The sequence below is a fragment of the Pongo pygmaeus genome, chromosome 5 (genome assembly GCF_028885625.2).
Source record: "Pongo pygmaeus isolate AG05252 chromosome 5, NHGRI_mPonPyg2-v2.0_pri, whole genome shotgun sequence".
NCBI classification, from domain to species: Eukaryota; Metazoa; Chordata; class Mammalia; order Primates; family Hominidae; genus Pongo; species Pongo pygmaeus.
This window is the reverse complement of record NC_072378.2, coordinates 125,347,187-125,369,885: the sequence shown is the minus strand read 5'-3', so window position 1 is coordinate 125,369,885 and position 22,699 is coordinate 125,347,187. Positions and strand designations below refer to the sequence as shown.

Here is a 22,699-nt window from a genome sequence, read left to right as displayed (position 1 = left end):
ACTCCTGGGCTCAAAAAATCTGTCTCCTCCAGCCTCCCAAAGTGCTGGAATTCCAGGTGTGGCTGGCCTTTTTGTCTCTTTTTTTTTTTTTTTTTTTTTTTTTGAGACAAGGTCTCACTCTTGTCCAGACTAGAGTGCAGTGATGGGATTTTGGCTCACTGTAGCCTCAAACTTCTGACCTCAAGCAAACCTCCCACTCCAGCCTTCCAAGTAGCTAGGCCTACAGACACATGCCACCACACTCGGCTAATTCTGTTTATTTTTTGTAGAGATGAGGTCTCTCTATGTTGTCCAGGCTGGTCTCGAACTCCTGGGCTCTAAGTGATCCTGCTACCTTGGCCTCCCAAAGTGCTGGGATTACAGGTGTAAGCCACTGCACCTGGCCTCTTAAGTATTTCTTAAATCTATTCACTTTTCTCATATCCATTTGCCTTTTTACTAGTCGTCTTTACACCCAAAGTTTCCATCCAGTCATGAGTGGAAAGGAAGAGCACCACAGGGCAGCTGGAGATTCAGGTGGGGACTGAAGTTTTACCTTTCCTCCAAAAGTCATAGGCTTTGAGTGAGAATGGGTCCCTCACAGCATCCACTTTGCTACTTTTTACCTATCTGGCTGTAAACAAGGAATTTATTAAAAAGTCATGGCAAAAATTGCAATTACTTTTGCACCAATCTAATACCTTGCATGCTTGTTTCCTCTCTGTAGAATGGGAATGAGAATATGAACTGCCTCATGGGACTGCTGCACACAGGAAATGAGTCCATCAATACATGCAAAGCACGAAGAACAGAGACAGGGACACGATAAACAATCTGCTCTTCTGATTTTTTATACTAGGGTTATAATTTTTCAGGCTCTCGTTGCACTATGAGGCCCTTTCTTAGCATTAGCATGGCAGTGATTTTACATGTTATTTTTCAAATAGCTATCAAATTAATATTTGTCTCTTCCTCTACTGTAAATTTTATGAAGCAGATACCAAATCTGTCTTTGCTCTTCTTAGCACAGTGCTTGGCAAAGGAAAGCACTGAAATATTTGTTAAGTAAATCTTGGAAGTAAAGCAAAGCAATAAAGCAAATCAGTGACACCAGTGGTTACCAGTCTGTAGTTTCGGATGTCTTCAGAAGTTGTATGAATGTTTCCTGCTATAGTTCTTCTCCAACCTCACTAATATAAGCTTTCAAATATACCCACGTTCAGGTTCCAAAGATTCCAGTTTGACTGGGATGGGGTTGGCCAAGGCCAGTAATGAAGATTCTCTAAATAATTATAATCTGCAAGTCAGGTTGGAAAGCTCCGGTGCTGCTCCCACCAGCTTCAGTTCTGGTGTGAAGGCCTCCAACCTGACCTCTGCTTTCGAATTTGACCAACTGCCCTCACCCTTGGTTGAATTATCCTTTCTTATCTACATAATAGAGGAAAAAATATGGGAAGCGGCAGCTTTACGGGCAGGACTTAGGAGGATGGAACAAACCAGTAAGGTTCGTGCTGTTCAGACAATTGTAATCCTGGCAGCAAACCTGTTGGGCAACTCCAGGCCCACGCACTCGCCAACCCACTCTCATTCAGGGCGTTCTGCCCCTAGAGGGCGAGCGCATCAGGTCATGAACCTCTTTTTTTTTTTTTTTTTTTTTAAATGAGATTTTATTTATACTAAGAGCCAACACAGAGTTTCCTACTGTGTAAAAGAATGGTGGCTTTGATCGCCTTAAAGGCTGAACTCCGCAAGCCATCCCTTCTGGGCGTTGCTCCCCAAGGTAGATCACTGAGTCCGTTTCCTTCCCACCTGTCTCTCGCTCCACATCCGCCCACCTGTGCCCCTTTCCACGGTCCGTTTACCCCCATTCTTGAATGATTCCATCGGAATTCCCCAACCCTGTTCCAAGTGTGACCCCAAGATATGAGGCCGCCCTTCCTGAAGCCACCGCAGGCTCCTCCAGCAGGCAGCCCCGTGAGCAGGGAGCTGGGCGGCCGGGGACCCCGCGCGCCACGGGAGGCAGAGGTCGCTCCCCGATCGCGGGAAACCGGGACTCACGTGTGGATCTGCTGGAGGTCAGGGGGCCGGTAACGTTCACCTGGCCTCGGAAGGCGGGTCCCTGAGCGGGAAGCGTCTCGCGTAGCCGGGCTGCGGAGCCACCCCCTCGGCGGGCGATCCCCTCACTCCCTAACTTGGGAGCCACAAGCCGCGAGTCCACGTCCCTGGGCGAAAAGACTCACATTCCCTCCCCACTCCCTCAAGGGAAAGGGAGCGAATCACGCTTTCCGGACCCGGCACAACAGGTCCTTTGGGCACCCGCGAGGTTGGGAAGGCCAGGGGCGACTGGCTGCGGAAGAGGGTAGAGCATTCCACGGGCGCATTTCCTGAGGAGGGGCCTCTCCACTTACGGATCCCCTGTCACTTTACTGATCCCCAGACCCACAGCAAATCCTGAGTTTGGGGAGCAGGCATTATACCGAAGGCGCGGGTGAGAGTGGAGTTCTGGACGTGTAGCACGGCACCAATCTGTTCTGTCCGAGAGCGAAGTTAGGTGGTGCAAGAAAAGAGCCTTTATGCGCGCCCCAGGACCTGAGTCTCGGGGCGATCAGCGACCACTCACCTTGTGCCTGCGCCTCCATGGTGGCTGACTTCGAGCTGAGGGCGGCGGGGACACCCCGGTGCTTCCCAGAGCAGATGGCAGCTGCGCCCAGGCTCAGAACGCAGCTGGCCCCGCCGCTCGCTCCCACTCCTGGCACGCGTGTCGCGAGCGCTGCGCGGAGGGGGTTGGGGACGCAGGCAGCCGCCACTGGCCGCTTCTGGTTACCTCCGCCCCTTGCAGTCCACCTGGCCCAAACCAAGCTCCAACAAGCTCGCCGCTGGGCGCCACCTGCCGGCGCTCTGCACAGCAGGCGGAAGGCACCCACTGCCGGCGCTATAGGGGCATACCGCAGAGATATTGCAGGTTAGTTTCCAGACCCCCGCAATAAAGCGAGTATTGCAACAAAACGAGTCACACGAATTTTTCAGTTTCCTAATGCATATAAAAGTTACGTTTGCACTAGGTTGTAGTCTATTAAGTACGCAATAGCATGATGTCTAGAAGGAGCAATGTACATACCTTGACTTAAAAAGATACTTTATTTCTAAAAAAGGCTAAAGATCATCTTCACCTAATGGGAATCTTTTTGTTGGTGGAAGGCATTGCTTGGATGTTGATGGCTGCTGATTGATCTTGGTAGTAACTGCTGAAGGCTGGAATAGCTGTATCAATTTCTTAAAATGGAACAACAATGAAGTTTGCTGCGTCAATTGACTTCCTTTTATGAAAGATTTTTATGTAGCATGCAATGCTGGTTGATAGCATTTTATCCACGTTATAACTTTTTTCAAAATTGGAGTCAATCATCTCAAACTCTGCCATTGCTTTATCAACTAAGTTTATATAATTATAAATCTTTTGCTGTCATTTCAACAATGCTGTGAACAACTTCACCAGGAGTAGATTCCATTTCAAGTAACCATTTTCTTTGCTTGTCCATAAGAAGCAACTCCTCAACCTTCAAGTCTTATGAGATTGAGCAATTTACTCACATATTCAGGCTCCACTTCTAATTCTAGTTCTCTTGCTATTTCTACCGTATCTGCAGTTACTTCCTGCTTTGAAGTCCTGAACTCCCAAAGTCATTCAGGAGGGTTGGAATCCACTTTTTCCAAACTCCTGTTAATGTTGACTTTTTGACCTCCTCCCATGAATTATGAATGTTCTTAATGGCATCTAGAATGGTGAATCTTTTCCAGAAGGTTTTCAATTTACTTTGCCCAGATCCAACAGAAGAATCACTATCTATGGCAGCTATATCCTTACAAAATTTGTTTCTTAAATAATAAGGCTTGAAAGTCAAAATTAGTCTTCTATCCATGGGCTGCAAGATGAATGTTGTTTTGCCAGGCATGAAAACAACATTAATCTCTTCGTACATCTCCATCAAGTGTTGAGTGACAAAGTATATTATTAACCAGCAATAATATTTAGAAAGAAACATTTTTTGAGCAGTAGGTCTTAATAGTGGTCTTAAAATATTCAATAAACCATGCTGTAAACAGATGTACTGTCATTCAAGTTTTGTTGTTCCATTTATAGAGCACAGGTAGAATATATTTAGCATAATTCTTAAGGACTTTAAAATTTTCAGAATGGTAAATGAGCTTTGGCTTCAATGTAAAGTCACTAGTTACTTTTGCCCCTAACAAGAGAGTCAGTTTGTCCTTTGAAGCTTTGAAACCAGGTATTGACTTCTTTGTAGCTGTAAAAGTCCTTAGTAGCATCTTCTTCCAGTATAAGGCTGTTTCATCTGTATTGAAAATGCATTGTTTCGTGTAGCTACCTTCATCAATGATCTTAGCCAGATCTTCTGGAGAACTTGCTGCAGCTTTGGCATCAGCCCTTGCTGCTTCACCTTACATTCCTGTTATGGAGATGACTTCTTTCCTTGCAGCCCTTGCTGCTTCACCTTACATTCATGTTATGGAGAGACCTCATGAGCCAGTCTCGGCTAGCTTCCAACTTTTCTTCTACAGGTTCCTCACCTCTCTCAGGCTTTATAGAATTGAAGAGAGTTAGGGCTTTGCCCTGGATTAGGCTGTGGTTAAGAGAATGTTGTGACTGCTTTGATCGGATTTGATCCAGACCACTCAAACTTTCCCCATATCAGCAAGAAGACTGTTTCACTTCCTTGTCATTTGTGTGTTCACTGGAGTAGCACTTCTACTCTCCTTCAAGAAGTTTTCTTTTGCATTCACAGCTTGAATAACTCGCATAAGAGACCTAGCTTTTGGCCTATCTCAGCTTTCAACATGCCTTCTTCACTAAATTTAATTATGTCTAGCTTTTGATTTAAGGTGAGAGACATGTGACTCTTCCTTTCATGTGAATATTTGGAGGTGATTGTAGGGTTATTAATGAGCGTAACTACAATATTGTTGTGTCTCAGAGAATGGAGAGGCCTAAGAAGAGGGAGAGAGATGGGGAAATGGCTGGCTGGTGGAGCAGTCAGAACACACACAAGATTTATTGATTCAATTCACTGTCTTATATGGGCATGGATCAGGGTTCCCCAAAATAATTACAATGGTGACATCAAAGATCACTCATCCCAGATCACCATAACAGATATAATATAATGAAAAAGCTTGAAATATTGTGAGAATTACCAAAATGTGACACAGAGAAATCAAGTGAGCACATGGCATTGGAAAAATGGCACCAACAGATTTGCTCAACATGGGGATGCCACAAACCTCCAATTTGTTAAAAACGCGATAGCTCATGCCTGTAACCCCAGCACTTTGAGAGGCCAAGGTGGGCGGATCATGAGGTCAGGAGATCAAGACCTTCCTGGCTAACACGGTGAAACCCCATCTTTACTAAAAATACAAAAAATTGGCCAGGCGTGCTGGCACGCGCCTGTAGTCCCAGCTACTCGGGTGGCTGAGGCAGGAGAATCGCTTGAACCTGGGAGGCAGAGGTTGCAGTGAGCCAAGATTAGCCTGGGCAACAGAGCAAGACTCCATTAAAAAAAAAAAAAATGCAGTGTCTGTGAAGCACAGTGAAGAGAAGTGCAATAAGATGAGGTGTGCCTGTAAAGGTCTGATACTATGCCCTGGACAGAGGAAGAGAACATGGTTTTACAATACTGAGCCATCACTCTTAGTGGAGATACAAAGGTAGGTTTCCACAAGCCGTGGTTCCAACATTTTTGTCAACTGATCAACACACAATTTTGTTTCTTTACATATTTTAGTTTAAAGACATCTTATTTCATGTGTATCATGTATATTGCTGTTTCATTAACATTGAGCTAACAGCCAACAGCACTAAAACTCATACCAGAATCAAGTTTATTAAGCTTATTTAACATATATATTTTCTCCCTAAGGCACATCACAACCTTCTTGCACCTAGGAACACTAGACAGTACTTCAATGCTATCCTGGGGGGCCCAGAAAAATCACCAAAAAAAAAAAAAAGGTTTGTTTATAGACTGGAGAGATGAAACAAGAAGGCAGAGCTGCCTTGCTTTTCCTCAGCAGGAAACTTGAGTCTTCTGGGGTCTCTGTCCATGAGCCCCTGTAGGTTGTACTTGCAGGTTGATGAGACAGTCATGTTTTCAGACAGGACTAGAAATTCACAGTCCTGTTCCAAGGCTTGCCTGGTAATGAGATTAGAAAGCATGACAAGGAGTAAGAAATATCAGCTCCCATCTCTACTCCTCTGGCTTTTGGATGTTACAGATCTCCCCTTTTTCTCAATATCTACACAATCTTCATCTGTAAAATACAATGTGGTACTTATTTACATTTGGTCTTGAATAGTTTGCCACTTGGGTTTTTGTTTCCTCTTCCTTTCTTAAAATAGATGGTAAAGTCTGTCAGGGTTGAGTGTGGATATTATGTTAAACCTCCCATAATTCCTGACAAAAAGTCTTATACAAATTTCATAGCTCAAAAAGACTTATTGAATAAACAATTAACTAACCAGTAGGTTATATTTTATCCATGCCCAAGTTTTCACAGTATAGACTAATAAACATAAATGGAGTCTTACATTTTTTTCTTGAAAGAAGGAATACTACTCATGGTTTCCTGGCACATGTACAAGCACCTCAGTGTGGTTTTTGTTATGCTGAAGATCTCACTGATTTGTAATCATTGCCATTAAAATTACTATGTAGAATACTAAGCATAAGGCTTTTAAATGACTTTTGGTAATAGTGACCAGGGATGCATGAAGTGAAGAATCAGTGATTAAATCACTTTTAAAGTCTATTCCGTTGTTCTGGTCTTCTATACCCTGGAAATTAAACACCAGGTTAAGGTTGACTCCCAGCTGCTAAAACGAGCTAAAAATAGTTAATGACTTCCCAGCTTGAGTCATCTAACCTTCATCTACACTCTGACTCATTTTTCTGATTTATAACATTTTAAGTTGCTACCCTTTTAATTTTTCAATCATTATTTATAATAATAAAATATTGGTATTCATTCCAAAATAGATATTGAACATCTATATGCCAGGGACTGTGCTAGATGCTAAGGGTGTGGGTGAAGGACATGCTCCTTCCTTGCCAGGGAGTTCATGATCTGGTGAGAAGGAGGGATAAACAGGTTTTTTATAAAGCAGCGCCTCATGGTAAGCGCTGTGCATAGAGGATAAGCCCAGTGCGTCTATGAACACTGAGGGAAGCCTCCTAACTCAGGCTGGTGAGAAGATACAGAAATGTTTCTTTCAAAATGCTTGCCTCAGCTGTGTCTTAAGAGTAAAGGAATTAGCCAGGTAAGTTTTTGTTTTCCCCCAAATAACGGTTTAGCCAAAGAAGACTATTATTGAAGTTAACATATTATAAAAATGAAGATTTTTCTATTTTGTCTTTTCTGTCTTTGTCTTTTCCTTGTCACTTAAGATGGTGAACTTTCTTAACTTCTTTAAAGCTTAGTAAAACAGCCACCTTCACCCTCTCCTTTGTCTCTATGGCCACTCCACATGCAAAACGCTGGGCAAGTGTTTGATTGAATCAATGAAATTCTGTTTAAAAATACCTTACTTAATGTATTTTGTTGCTTTAACATTAACATTGGTGCTGACATTAACATTAACATGGGATAGTCATGTTTTCAGACAAGACTAGAAACTCACAGTCCTGTTCCAAGGCTTGCCTGGTCATGCGATTAGAAAGCATGACAAGGAGTAAGAAATATCAGCTCAGGTCTCTACCAACAGCACTATAACTCATATAAGAATGAAGTTTGTTTAGAAAGTTGATCATTCTGTAGGGGTGAAATGCAGTAGAAATCTCAACTGTCCAAAGGAAAAGTGTATTCAACAGTTTTTACTTACACCAGTTCCCGGTCACTTGTAACGTATGGGTCTGAAGGCATCTTGGGAGGTGGACAGGGCACAGAAATGAGAGGAAGGAGTAGAAAGGACAGGTGAAGTGTGCTGCTCTGGCCTATGAACCTTACAAATACATTGAAAGAGAACATGAGCTTTGGGGCTCCATTAGATTCCCATTCTGAAAACTACCAGCTGTATCACCTAAAGGAAGTGTCTCAGTCTCTCTGTGCCTGGCTTTCTGCATTTGTGTCATGATGCTATATGAGGTATCAATGGGCGTGTTCTTTCTCTCCTATCCCACTGGGCACCTGTGCTTTTAAAGCAGTGGTTCCCAGTCATCTTCTACATCAGCACCACATGAGTGGCTTTTAAACATTTCTGATACCTGGGTTCTGCCCCCAAAGTATTCTGATTTGTCTTTTGAAATCTCTCTCGGTGATACTGATGTGCTTCCAAGATTGGCAATGACCATTTCAGAAACTGTCCACAACAAAGATGAAAGGTTCTATATTCTCAGCTTTTAAATTAAAACGTTGTCACCCAAGTAAACAGAAAATAATGAAAAAGAAATATAAGCAGGCAGCACAAGAATTTTTACCCCTAATTCCAGGGGCGTTGGAGAGGAAAAAAATGTTGGGGAGGGCAGAGAAGTATGAAAGACTTAGATATGGCTCTGCCTACAGATTTCACCCTTCCTCTCCCTACTCCCATGAGAGCAAAGAGGACCTGGCCTCGACAATTGCATTGAGAACTCTGATGGCCAGATAGTTTTGAGAAACCTTAGGGATAGAACAAGTGCTCTTTGTCACTTTGAATTTTTCACCCTCTCAAGTGGTGTAGAAAGCCAGAGAGGAGTTTCCTTGAAGCCCCAGGTAGGGTGTGGAAGTTAGGGGGGAGACAGAACTAGCTAGTAAGCCAATATCCCCAGGAGGCTGGAGAAAGGCAGCTTCCATTTCCTGAAGCCACATGAAGAAAAGGGTGCAACAGAATCTTTAATGAGGGTAGGAGGGGCTGCACAAAGGAAGAAGCACTCAGAACTCAGCTTAGCTGGAGGACTTACTGACCTCACCCCACATCATACTACTAAGCTGGGCAAAAGGAATGAGGAGAGATAGTTTGATTGCTCAGAAAGGCGGCCAGCACCACCTTTTTCCACCTCTACCAACTTTCCAGTTCTCAGGAAACTTGGAAAGTGGAGTCTACCCACCAGAGAGTTGGCTTTGGAGGAGGCCAGGGGAGATCAACTGGCTGAAGACTAGCCAGGACCACTGAAGCAGAAAGCTAGAGGTGAAGTGAACATCAGAGAGGTGCAGCACAAGGCCTGGCTAGGTTCCACCAGGGCCTGCGGGAGCTGCTGGTGAGCAAACATGCTGTCAACCTCATCCATCTGGATATGGGGTCATTTGGGTTTTATTTTCCCCTTCCTCTCAATTCCCATCCCACACACTTAGTCAAGAGGAGCTGGTACCCAGAAATGACAGGGTCCATAGGCACCCAAAAACTAACTTTTGCATCCTAACCTTCCAATACACACACACAGACACACACACACACACACACACACTCAGACACACACACATTTTCCAAGCAGTGCTGAGAGAAGAGAGGAAAAGAGATTGTTGAGGCTCAGAATACTATATGCCAAACTATGGCACATTGGCATGCCAAATACTAGGTCCCTTTCCTTCAGTTCAAAGCATTCAAATACATTCCTCTAACCTTGCCCCACCTTTCTGTGTAGAAGCTGGCCATAAATTTTTTGGCCTACCTTGACTGATAGTAGGTCACAAGACCCTCATTCTAGAGTGGTTCTGAACCACACCCTGGAGGGAGGAGCACCACACCAAGAGGCCAAGAAGCATCCAACAGCCAAGCCTTGCTCCGTGTGTTAGACTGTTCTTGCATTGCTTTAAATACTTGGGACTGGATAGTTTATTTTAAAAAGAAGTTTAATTGACTCTCAGTCCTGCAGACTGTACGGGAAGCATGTCTTCAACATCTGCTTGGCTTCCGAGGAGGTCACAGGGAGCTTTTACTCATGGTAGAAGGTGAAGCAGGAGTTGGCATGTCACATGGCAAGAGAGGGGCAAGAGAGAGAGAGTAGGAGGTGCCCCACACTCTTAAACGACCAAATCTTCCGCGAACTCACTTATCAGAAAGGGGATGGTGCTAAGCCATTCATGAGGGAGCCGCTCCCGTGAGCCAAGGACCTCGCATTGCACCCTACGTCCAACACTGGGTATTACATTTCAACATGAGGTTTGGTGGGAACACAGATCCAAACCGTATCACTGGGTTTCCCCTCTCAACCTATGACCATTAGATCATACCCCTTCTGTTAAATCACATTTCCTCATGGCTGTCCATTCTTCATTGAACATAAAATTAAGCATAAAAATAGAGTTTTCTTGGGTCTTTAGGTCTTCATTTATGAAGGCTCCCTGTCACATAAAGCTTTGATTAAATAAGTTGCTTTTGGTTAAATAAATATGCTTTTCTCCTGTTAATCTGTCTTTGTCGGTTTTTATTTCAGACCGAGCCAGGAGCCCTAGGAGGTCTGAGGAAATTTTTCCTCCCCTCTAAGATTTACTTTGCACTTTGGGAGGCCGAGGTGGGTGGATCACCTGAGGTCAGGAGTTCAAGACCAGCCTGACCAGCACGGCAAAACCCCGTCTCTATTACAAATACAAAAATTAGCCAGGCATGTGGTGGGCACCTGTAATCCCAACTACTTGGGAAGCTAAGGTAAGAGAATTGCTTGGACCTGGGAGGCAGAGGTTGCAGTGGGCTGAGATTGTGCCATTGCACTCCACCCTTGGTGACAGCAAGACTCTACCTCAAAAAAAAAAAAAAAAAAAAAAGAGATTTCCTTTGACATTGAGAAGACTAAATCATATAGATCATATATCAATATGAGACTGTTCTAATTACTAAAAACTAACAAAAATTAATAAATCTTGACCAGATGCCTGAAAGACAGCCCCTATTCAGCCAGTTGAAAGAACAATTATTTCATAATGTACAAACATTTCATGTTTATCCCTCAAAAAGTTGTAGCTTCCCAACAAATTGAATGCATTACATGAAATGCTTTACACAAAGCTTAATGAATAAATTTTGTCTTTTCTACATTCCACTAAAGTTTCTAGACATATTCACTGGATCTGTAAATAATGCATGGATATTCAGAGAACTTGGAGGATAAAGGTGCTTATTTTCATTATAAAAAGACATATTATTTAATTGTATCCTGAGGTTCCCATATACTAAAGCTTATTCCTTTACACTTTAAAACTTTTTGAGAAATATATAATTGCTTTTACTAACAATCTCTAAAATGCATTTAAAATTTATTAGATCTCTGAGATTTTAATGCAGGGTTTCTCAACATTGGCACTATTGACATTTTTCCTGGATAATTCTTTGTTGTGCTATACGATGTTTAGGAACATCACTGGCCTCTACCTACTAGAGGTAGAGAGTAGTAGACCCATGGTCACGACGACCAAAAGTCTCCCTACATTGCCACATGTCTCCTGGAGAGCAAAATCATTCTCAGGTGAGAAACACAGCAGTACCTTTTTCTTGACAACTCAGAATCATTACAAGCAAAAGTTATTACCCTTTACAATACGGGGATCCCTACACTGAAGGAATGTCCTCTGACCCTAGGCAGGGGTGGAGATTTTTGTCCCTCATTTCCACAAACAGCCACTCTTGGAGTTTTCCTATTTCCCTCTGTTGTTGTTAGTCATTGTTCACCTGCTTCCTTAACAGATGCCACCATAGGAAGGGAAAGGAGTGATACCTTTCCTCACCCATCATAAGGGTCATGGCTAAAACTCCTACAACAAAAGATAGGTTAGCAAGTGTATTAGTGAGTTCTCAGAGGGATAGAACTAATATATATGTATATATGGGAGTTTATTAAGTATTAACTCAAACGATCTCCCACAACAGGCCATCTGCAAGCCAAGGAGCAAGGAGAGCCAGTCCGAGTCCCGAAACTGAAGAACTTGGAATCTGATGTTCAAGAACAGGAAGTGCTGGGAGATTAGGCCAGTTTAGTGTTTTCATGTTTTTCACTGCTTTATATTCCAGCTGTGCTGGTAGCTGATTAGATGGTGTGCACCAAGAATAAAGGTGTGCCTGCCTTTCCCAGCCCACTGACTCAAATATTAATCTCCTTTGGAAACACTCTCACAGACACACCAAGGATCAATACTTGGCATCCTTCAACCCGGTCAAGTTGACACTCAGTATTAACCATCACAACAATTCAAACCATAACAAATTTATGTAATAAAAGATTTGGGTTACATAGGAGCCTTCAGAAATGAAGACCCTAGAATCCAGGGGAAACTGTTTTTAGGCTTAAGTTCAATGAAGAATGGACAGCTGTGAGGAAATGTAATTGGATAAAAGGGTATAAGTTATTGGTAATAGACTGATGGGGGAAATCCAGCAAGTCCTGGCTATTTGAATTCTTCTGGGCTTCTCTGTATGACATTCCTTCTTTCCAGGTGGTAGGCAGGATCCCTCTGGAAATAGAGGGAGAAGAAACAAGGGAGACTTTTGGGGATTTTAAGGCTTGCTTTCTGGGACAGGGATTCTAGAATCTATGACCTACATTGGGGAAAAAGAATTTTAGTTTCTTTGACTCTCTTTGGGGAAAACAAAGGGTCAGGAAGCAGGAGAGCAGAAGAAGGTCAAAGAAAACTTGTTTCTGAGGCTTTCCAGTCTTCTTTAGTTCAAAGTAATCAGCATGCCAAAGTGCCATACATTGAGGTATTGTGTTCTGAGCCCCAACATCACTGTCCAAGAAAAGTCTTAATGATAGAGGCAGGAGGCAGAGAAATTCTAGGCAGACAGGGAAAGGTCCCTGGCAAAACCCCACCTCCAAGCCGAAAAGCCTGAAACCTGCAGCCCAAAGTGAGAACTTCTATCCTGTTTGCGTGCTTTCTTCCAATTGGCTCTTTCTGAATAATGTCCTTTTACCAATCAAATGTTGCCTTTTCCAAAACTACCTATGGCCTACCCAACTCCCCATCCTGTGCCTATAAAGACCCCAGATTCAATCGGTAGGGGGAGAAGCAGCTTGACTGAGAGAGGGAATTTGGCTTCAAAGGGACAGCTGGACTTCAAAGGGAGACAGCTTAACTTCAGTGAGGCTACTTGACTACAGGGAAGAGCCAGCCGAAGATGGCCAGACTTCAGGGAAGATTATCTGCCCGTCCCATCCCCTCTCCAGCTCCCCTCTCCACTGAGAGCCCCTTTCATTGCTAAATAAAATTCTGCACCTCCACCATCCTTCAAATGTCCATGTGACCTAATTCTTCTTGGATGCCAGACAAGAGCTCAGGACCCACTGAGTGTAGGTAGTAGGCAGTACCCAAAAAAGGCTGTCACACTGGCCCTTTGCCCTCACTAGCAGAGGGCAACTGCCTCATTTGATGAGGCAAGGGGCCCACTGAGCTGATAACACACCACTGGTCATGGAAGGCAGAACTAAGAGAGCCCTGTAACATGCCCTCTGGGGCTTTGGGGGTCACAGGCACCCCCACCTGGCTGCCGCCGTGGGGCCTGCATGGAGCTTGCTACTGCTGGCACCCAAAGTGGCCGGATGGATCCCGCACTCGCTTGCTCACGCTCTCTCTCCTGCAAGAGGTTGAGCACTGTGGGCCAAATAAATGGGGCACCTCCATTGCAAGTCGGATGAAGGGTGAAGGAAAATTCTTGCATCGTTAAGAGGGGCTTTGCCTCTTTCCTACTGACAGAGGAGAAAAGCAAGAGAAAAATGACTGATATGGCTATTGCTCTGTAACTCTGCATTAGGATAGTACTAAAAGTTCCTTCTCTTTCTTGGTGTTGAACTGATTTACATTAGTTCTGCCCAGGGATTCATTTGACCTCAGACTGACCGGTTTTCTGACCCAATTTCTTTTTTTGAGAGAAGAGCAACAAAGAGGACTAGGAAAACATGACTTATATGGGCCTTCAGGTTGGGATGTGAAAATCAGAGAAAAAGAATCTGAGATGCTAGGAGGAAAGGAACCCAGGCCTGCACCAATCATTCTATGGTTAACATTTGGTTCTCTTATATTCCAAAACCTGTACTTGGCAAAATTGGTTACTTTCATGCTGCTTGTATTTCTTTTGTTTTTTAGTATTTTTTTCTGCTTAGTTTTTATTAAGCTTCTTTTAAAAAGTGTTCAATTCTTTCAGTTGCACTAAGGGAAGAAAGAAAATCAATGTGTTATCTAACTAGGCCTAGGCCAATACAGAATAAGGCAAGGAAAATGGAAACAAGAGAGCTCCAAGGAGGACACAAAAAGACAGAATAAAAAGCCAAAGGCCTCACAATGCAGTCAATTACTTTTTTTTAATTCCTTAGAAGATTTTTTACTTATTGGCCAGATGTGTTGGCTCACGCCTGTAATCCCGGCACTTTGGGAGGCCGAGGCAGGTGGATTACCTGAGGTCAGGAGTTCAAGACCAGCCTGGCCAACATGGTGAAACCCCTCTCTACTAAAAATACAAAAATTAGCCAGGCGTGGTGGCACACGCTTGTAGTCCCAGCTACTCGGGAGGCTGAGGCAGGAGAACTGCTTGAACCCATGAGGCGAATGTTGTAGTGAGCCAAGATCATGCCACTTCACTCCGGCCTGGATGGCAGAGCAAGATTTAGTATCAAAAATAAAAGAAGAAGAAGAAGAAGTTTTTTTACTGATTTATTCAAAGATGCTTTTTTTTCTTTATAGCTCCAGGATGGCTTTTTGCTGATTAGAGGATTATTATGTTGGTGGCAATGTTTTCCATGACTTCTCTTGCATAGTTTGGCCTCTAAGTAAATCGATATTACTATACCGTATTACTATACCATTCTCATAAAATAAAAACAGAAAGTCGTGTGTCATCAGGTTCTTTTCAAACACAAATGTGCACTTCTGGACTCATTGTTTAGAGGTGACATAGAAAAATTAAAGAAAGCTTAAGTAGAATGTCACAAAGATTATTGATAATGTCCTTAGGGAAACTTAAAGGAGCCCGAAGGGTAAGCAGAAATCTAGGTGATAGCTTGATCACAGCAAACACATCTATTGTTCGTGATCACAGAGTAGATCATACACAACACTGCAAACCGCAAATAATTGCTTAGTGACAACAATAGCGAGTTTCTAAATCTTCAATGTGACTTTCACATGTTGACATAGCCTAAACTGGATCTTAAATAAACATGATGGACAATATAAAAATAAAAAAAAATCTATGTAGTAGGTCAATAGGAACACGGCACAGTAAGCTCTGTTACACTAGCTGATGTCAAATTCAAGGATCTGGCCTAGTAGGTAGGCTTTGTCTCAGTTAAGACCCAGTGAGAAAGTCAGCTCTGCTAGAGATGTAAATAAGTGAATTAATTTTTGATTTGGCAAACCATAAAATAGAATGAAACAATTTAAACTTGAATTTGAATTACTGCATATTACCCAATGTTTCAGCATATTGTGGAAGAAGGAAAAATGTCTAGCATTAATAATTATTTAAGGAATCATTTTGGAATTTATAAATTCTTATAAGCACTACAGAATTCAGTTCTTCAAATATTCTATTATTAAACTTTTGAATAAAAGCCAGCAAAGAAAACGCACTTACAAAATTGTGCAGAGAAAAACATTTTCATGAGCTATCTCTTAGGAGTTGTTGTTTTTTGGTGGTAAGTTCCTTCTCATGAGTAATAGCTGAAGCACGGAACTCAATTTTTCAGGGAATATTTCTACAATCAGTTTACGAAGCAAATTTATATCAGAAAAATTAGAAGTCAAATATGTCCCATATAATACTGTTGGGGCTCAGAGAACAACACCCCCAAAGAGTGGCACTTTGGCATGCTGAGTACTTTGAACCAAAGAAGGAAGTACTGGAAGGGCTCAGAAGCAGCCTCAGATGCAGTCTCCCTCTGACCTTCTTCTACACTTCTGTCTCCCACTCCTTTTTCTCACCCAAAGCAAGTTATAGAAACCAGATTTTCTCTTCCCCATGGTGAGTGTATTCCTCTGTTCTCACACTGCTATGAAGAGATACCTGAGACTGGGTAATTTATAAGAAAAGAGGTTTGATTGATTCACAGTTCCACATGGCTGGGGAGGCCTCAGGAGACTTAACAATTATGGCGGAAGGCATTTCTTTTCAGTGCAGCGGGAGAGAGAATGAGTGCCAGCACGGGAATGCCAGACATTATAAAACCATCAGGGCTGGGCGTGGTGGCTCACACCTGTAATCTCAGCACTTTGGGAGGCCAAAGTGGGGAGATCACCTGAGGTCAGGAGTTTGAGACCAGCTTGGGTAACATGGTGAAACCCTGTTTCTACTAAAAATACAAAAAATTAGCTGGGCATGGTGGCACTTGCCTGTAATCCCAGCTACTCGGGAGGCTGAGGCAGGAGCGAGCTGAGATCGCACCATTGCACTCCAGTTTGGGCAACAAGAGCGAAACTCCATCTCAAAAAATAAAAAATAAAAAAATAAAACCATCAGATTATGTGAGAACTCACTCACTATCATGAGAACGGCATGGGGGAAACTGCCCCCATGATTCAATTACCTCCCACCAGGTCCCTCCCATGACACATGGGGATTATAGGGATTAAAATTCAAGATGAGATTTGGGTGGGGATGAAGCCAAACCACATCAGTGGGTCATAGAAACTAGAACCCCTCAATCCCAAAGGCAGCCATAAAACCTAGAAACATTATTCTAACCTTAACCTACCTTTCAGTATACCAGTTGGCCATAAGGAAAATGTCTAATCTACCTTGTCTGATAGTAGATCATAAGACTCTCATTCCAGAGGGGCCCTGCTTCATACCCAGGAGGAAGGAATGCCACACAGAAAGACAGAGAAGAATCTGAGCAGCGATGCCTTGCTGGGTTTCCCTCCTCAGCCTATTACCGTAAGACCATTCCCTTTTGTCCAATCACATTTCTGCATAGCTGTCTATTCTTCAATGAATATAAGCATTAAAATGGACTGTTTTACCTGGGTCTTTGTTTCTGAAGTATCCCGTTTCACGATAAACTTTGATTACATAAATTTGTTATGCTTTTGCCTTGTTAACTTGTCTTTTGTTATAGGAATGTTGGCTGTGACCCTTATGATGGGTGAGGAAAGGTGTCACACCTTTGCCTCCCCTACATTACTAATTAATTCAGGAATTACCTACATTTTACATTCACTAATTCCAATCAATCACACAATCTATGTAAAAAGAACTCTAAGTTTTATTTTGTTGCTCATGTTTACAGAATTTGTTACATTAATTTATTAATTTCAAAACTTTAAACAATTGTTTAAGCATAAAACAATCACGTTCTCTAGTGAAAATCTGTGAGTTACTTTTAATAAGACTAAACAAAAAATTTATAAATTTTATTTAAAAATGAGAAAAAGAATCCAATAATTTTCATCATTCATTTAAGGTTCTGATTTGGAACTTTGAAAAAAATCAATTTATACATTCATTTCACTCCATACGTCAAAATTAATTCCATAGAAATTAAAATATTGAATATTTTTAAAATGTAGAAAAACTAGAATAGAATAGAATTGAATATTAAGTTTTAAGGTGTGAGTAGTACTTTCAGAGTTCAAAAGTGATAGAGAGAAATCATAAAGGGAAAGGTTAACATGTGTGGCTTCAAAAATTAAAAATTCTGTCCATCAAAAATGACCAAAATTAGCAAATTAAAAAATAATTTAATAAAAAGATGTAGAGGAAAAAAAATATTTCCAGCTACACTTCCAGGTTCTTTGGCTGGTCTATGGATTAAACTGACATAAGAAAGATCAACAGGAGAAAAACAATTTTAATTATGTCCATAGAGGAGTTCAACAAAAATGTAAGACTCGCCAGATAATTTAAACTTACATATCATTCTGACCTACAGAAAGGAATAGGAGTTTAGGGAGTCTAGGTAATGGTAGAGGCAAATTATGGGAGGGCAAGCAGAGGAAATGTATTGTGAATAGAGGTTGCCTTGTTACTCAAGTAAAAGTCTCTCAGGTGATACAATTGTCACATATCTTTACTGATGAAAATTTCCTTTATGGGTGTAAATTCCTGCGCACAAGGGAATTTTTATGTTTTATTTTAGGAAGCTGAAGGAGAGAAAGAGCTTTTCTTGCTTTGGCTGACTCTCAGTTATTATTAGCTCAAAGTAATCAGTACACCAAAGTGGCATATTTGGGGATGGCCTATTCTTATGTCCTAGAGTCATATTTTGGGATGGTATGTCCTAAACTTCATCAATAGAAAATGAGCTAAATTCTCTAGACCCTAAAAGACCTTGTATAGCTATAACCTTGATGCCAAAACCCAACAAGAACAGTCTTAGGAAAGACATTATGAAAAATTATTGCTATCATTGCAAATGTTCTAAATAAAATGAAGGCAATTCAAATTCCATAGTATATTAAGTGTGTGTGTGCATGTGTGTGTGTGTGTGGTTGAACTGAGGAATCAATGGATGGTTTCAACTCCAGAAAATGTAGCAATGAAAGCAGTGGAGTATTGGAGCCGCTTATACTGTCTGATGAAATCTGATTGTCAAATTTTCAAATAAAATGTAAAAGGATTTTATTCAGGCAAGAAGAAAATGAATCTGGATGAAAGGTAAAAAATACAGAATGAAATGAAAAGCAATTGAAATGGTAAATATGAGGGGTAAAGCAAAATAAACAGACTGCAAAATACAATTAAAAATAGTATCATTATGTGGTTTAAAATATGCAGGAATTAAAATATACGGCACAGAGCCACGCACCAACTCTTAAAGTGATACACAGAACAAAGGCCTGGACATTAAGCAATGAATTCCAGTTGTGTTTTGAAGGTTTTGTTTATTTGTGTGCTTTTTCTTCTGCTTCTTTTTTTTTTTTTTCTTAACTGGGGAAGGATTGAATTGGATTGCCTACAGCAAGCTTGTCCAACCCGCACTGGCAGGCCGCATGCTGCCCAGGAAGGCTTTGAATGCGGCCCAACACAAATTCATGAACGTTCTTAAAACACTATGAGATTTTTTTTGTGATTTTTTTTTTTTTTAGCTCAGCAGCTATTTTTTAGTGTTAGTGTATTTTATGTGTGGCCCAAGACAATTATTCTTCAAATGTGGCCCAGAGAAGCCAAAAGATTGGACACCCCAGCCTGGAGTTTCAAGTTTGCATACTGTGAGCAGTGCTTAAGAATCAACTGGGCATGTAATTCATCAAGGAGAATGAAACATTTTAATGCAATGGGAGGTGAGGGGGAAGGAAGGAAGTACAATGGACATATATCTCTAGAGCATTAGGTGTGAGTTTTGAAAGATCTAGAGAAAGACAAAGAAAATGGTATAATTGCATCTATGTCAGGAGTTAAAGTGCTCTAAGAATACTGGATTGTCTGGAAAGAATGTAAAACCACCATTTAATGTTATAATTTCATAAGTCAAGGATAAATGTTTTAATCACTTACAAATCAAGACAAATAGATATTAACCTAATAAAAGAGGTCAAAGGTAAGTGAGATAGTTTAGATATTTGTCTCTGCCCAAATCTCAAGCTGAGATGCAATCTCCAATGTTTAAGGTGGGGCCTGGTGGGAGGTGTTTGAATGATGGGGTTGGATCCCTCACCAGAAGCCACGCAGATGCCAGTGCCATGCTTTGTATAGACGAGGGCCTGCAGACCCATGGAAAGATAAAGCCCCTTTCTTTATAAATTACCCAGCCTCAGGTATTTCTTTATAGCAATGCAAGAATGGCCTAATACAGTAATGAAAACGTGATTCAGGAAGAAACATCAATGGTCCATAAATTGATGAAAAGTACTCAAATTCACTGGAAATCAAAGAAATGCAAATTCACATCATAAGACAATATTGCACATTCATCAATTTTTAAAAGGTAAAAAGAACTAACAATTGTGTGGGTGGCATAAGGAGAATTATAAATTCTCACCCATTATTAGTGGAAGTGTAAATTTAGATGACAGCATGGGAGGACAATTTGGCAATATCTAGTCAAGTTGAAGAGGCACATCTACATCCCAGACTTAAAGAAACCCTTGCCCACACGCACAAGGAGACATGCACAGATACTGATTGCTATATGGGTTGTAACTGCAAAATGTTTTAAGCAGCCTAAATGTCTAGCAACCAGACAATGGATAAATACGTGTATATTTCTATGAAATTCAACAAATAGTTGAAATAAACTAATTGGAGTTACAAGTATCACTATGGTTAAATCTCAAAAATATAATGATGAGCAAAAAAAAGCAACTTATAAAATATTTACTATACTCTCTTTTTCTATAAAGTTTAAAAATATGTGAAACAATGCTTTATGATACTAATAGGTATGACATATTTATCAATAGTATAAAAGATTTCCAGGAATTAAATACAGCAAATTCATAATAATATGGAAGGAAGGGAAGACAACGGAATCAAGTAGAAGCACAAAGGGCTTTAACAATTTCAGTAGTGTTTTATTTTTAAAATCTGACACAACATTCGTAAAAATGTAAGAATTGGATAGAATTAGGTAGTAAGCACACAGGATTTATTTTACAGTACTATCTTCATATATTTTATAATTAAATGAAAGTTTTAAAAAGATAGTTGCAGAGGTAGAAATAGATCAGAACAGACAAGGGTGATGTTTGTGAAAATGGAAAGAAGTGGAGGGATGTGAGAAGTACTTGGAAGATAAAAACAATAAGATGTAAGATGTGGTATGGATTATGTATGGGGGATGAAGGAAATGAAAGTGTCATGGGATTCACTCTGCAGGCTTGCACAACTGGTTGGAAGATGGTATCATTCACAGACTGGAGACAACATCAAACTACAATTTCATATATGATCCCATTTTCAAACATGAGGTTAACAACTCTGCGAAATGGGAAATGAGGGAGAGTAAATTGGTGCAACCCTTTCAACATTTAGCATTAACATTGAACCTTGGCTGGGACGTTTAGAATTGTCTCAGTAATCCCATTCATAATCATCTCTCCTAAAATCATTTCTAAGTGCAGAAAAACTTTATGCACAAAATCACGTTTGAATTGTTCCAGTAATTCCACTTATAATAATCTATCCTAAAATCATTTTTAAGTGCAGAAAAAACTTTATGCACAAAATCATATTTATAGAGACTTACTGTGTCCGGAATTGGTGGGTTCTTGGTCTCACCGACTTCAAGAATGAAGCCGAGGACCCTCGTGGTGAGTGTTACAGCTCTTAAGGTGGCGCGTCTGGAGTTTGTTCCTTCTGATGTTCGGATGTGCTCGGAGTTTCTTCCTTCTGGTGGCTTAGTGGTCTCACTGGCTCAGGAATGAAGCTGCAGACCTTGGCGGTGAGTGTTACAGCTCTTAAGGCGGCTCGTTTGGAGTTGTTCGTTCCTCCCGGTGGGCTCGTGGTCTCGCCAGCTTCAGGTATTCATTCCTCCCAGTGGGCTCCTGGTCTCGCTGGCTTCAGGAGTGAAGCTGCAGACTTTCACGGTGAGTGTTACAGCTCATAAAAGCAGTGTGGACCCAAAGAGTGAGCAGTAGCAAGATTTACTGCAAAGAGCGAAAGAACAAAGCTCCCACAATGAGGAAAGGGACCACAGCGGGTTGCCACTGCTGGCTCGGGCAGCCTGCCTTTATTCTCTTATCTGGCCCCACCCACATCCTGCTGATTGGTAGAGCCGAGTGGTCTGTTTTGACAGGGCGCTGATTGGTGCATTTACAATCCCTGAGGAAGACACAAAGGTTCTCCACGTCCCCACTTAGATTAGCCAGATAGAGTGTGGGCATAAAGGTTCTCCAAGGCCCCACCAGACTCAGGAGCCCAGCTGGCTTCACCCAGTGGATCCCGCACCGCGGCTGCAGGCGGAGCTGCCGACCAGTCCTGCGCCCTGCGCCCGCACTCCTCAGACCTTGGGTGGTCGATGGTACTGGGCGCCTGGAGCAGGGGGCAGCGCTCACTGGGGAGGCTCCGGCCGCACAGGAGACCATGGAGGGGGTGGGAGGCTCAGGCATGGCAGGCTGCAGGTCCCGGGCCCTGCCCCGCGAGAAGGCAGGTAAGGCCCGGTGAGAAACTGAGCGCAGCGCCGGTGGGCTGGCCCTGCTGGGGGACCCAGTACACCCTCTGCAGCCGCTGGCCCGGGTGCTAAGCCTCTCATTGCCCGGGGCCAGCAGGGCCGGCCGGCTGCTCCGAGTGCAGGGCCCGCCAAGCCCACGCCCACCCGGAACTCCAGCTGGCCCACAAGCACCGCGCGCAGCCCCGGTTCCCGCTCGCGCCTCTCCTTCACCTCCCTGCAAGCTGAGGGAACCGGCTCTGGCCTTGGCCAGCCCAGAAAGGAGCTCCCACAGTGCAGCAGTGGGCTGAAGGGCTCCTCAAGTGCCGCCAAAGTGGGAGCGCAGGCAGAGGAGGCGCAGAGAGCAAGTGAGGTCTGTGAGGGCTACCAGCATGCTGTCACCTCTCATGATGACAAGGTGCCTAGGCAAAGATCTTTTTACGATTAATTTTCCAGGTGTTGTTTGTGCTTCTTGTATTTGGATGTCTAGGTCTCTAGCAATGCTGTGAAAGTTTTCCTTGATTCTTCCCCTAAATATGTTTTCCAAGCTTTTGGAATTCTCTTCTTCCTTAGGAAAACTGATTATTCTTAAGTTTGGTAGTTTAACATAATCCCAGACTTCTTGGAGACTTGTTTCATATTTTCTTATTCTTTGTGCTTTGTCTTTGTTGGATTGGGTTAATTCAAAGACCTTGTCTTCGAGTTCTGAATTTCTTTCTTCTACTTGT

The 22,699-nt window shown here is 42.3% G+C and overlaps 1 protein-coding gene across 7 annotated transcripts in view; it reads right to left on the bottom strand.

Annotated features, from left to right (window-relative positions):
- The window catches only part of TPD52L1 (TPD52 like 1), a 109,435-nt gene extending 106,590 nt beyond the window's left edge, over positions 1 to 2,845 (bottom strand). For 2 of the 7 annotated variants that reach the window (XM_054492802.2, XM_054492800.2), the window contains exon 1: positions 2,600 to 2,832. In XM_054492802.2, the coding sequence (XP_054348777.1) occupies positions 2,600 to 2,618 (19 nt within the window). In that variant the 5' untranslated portion in view covers positions 2,619 to 2,832. Of the gene's footprint in view, positions 1 to 2,037; positions 2,302 to 2,599 lie in introns of those variants that run through there. The other 5 variants (XM_054492804.2, XM_054492799.2, XM_054492798.2 and 2 more) reach the window with 5 other exon arrangements.
- Positions 2,846 to 22,699: the final 19,854 nt, after the last annotated feature.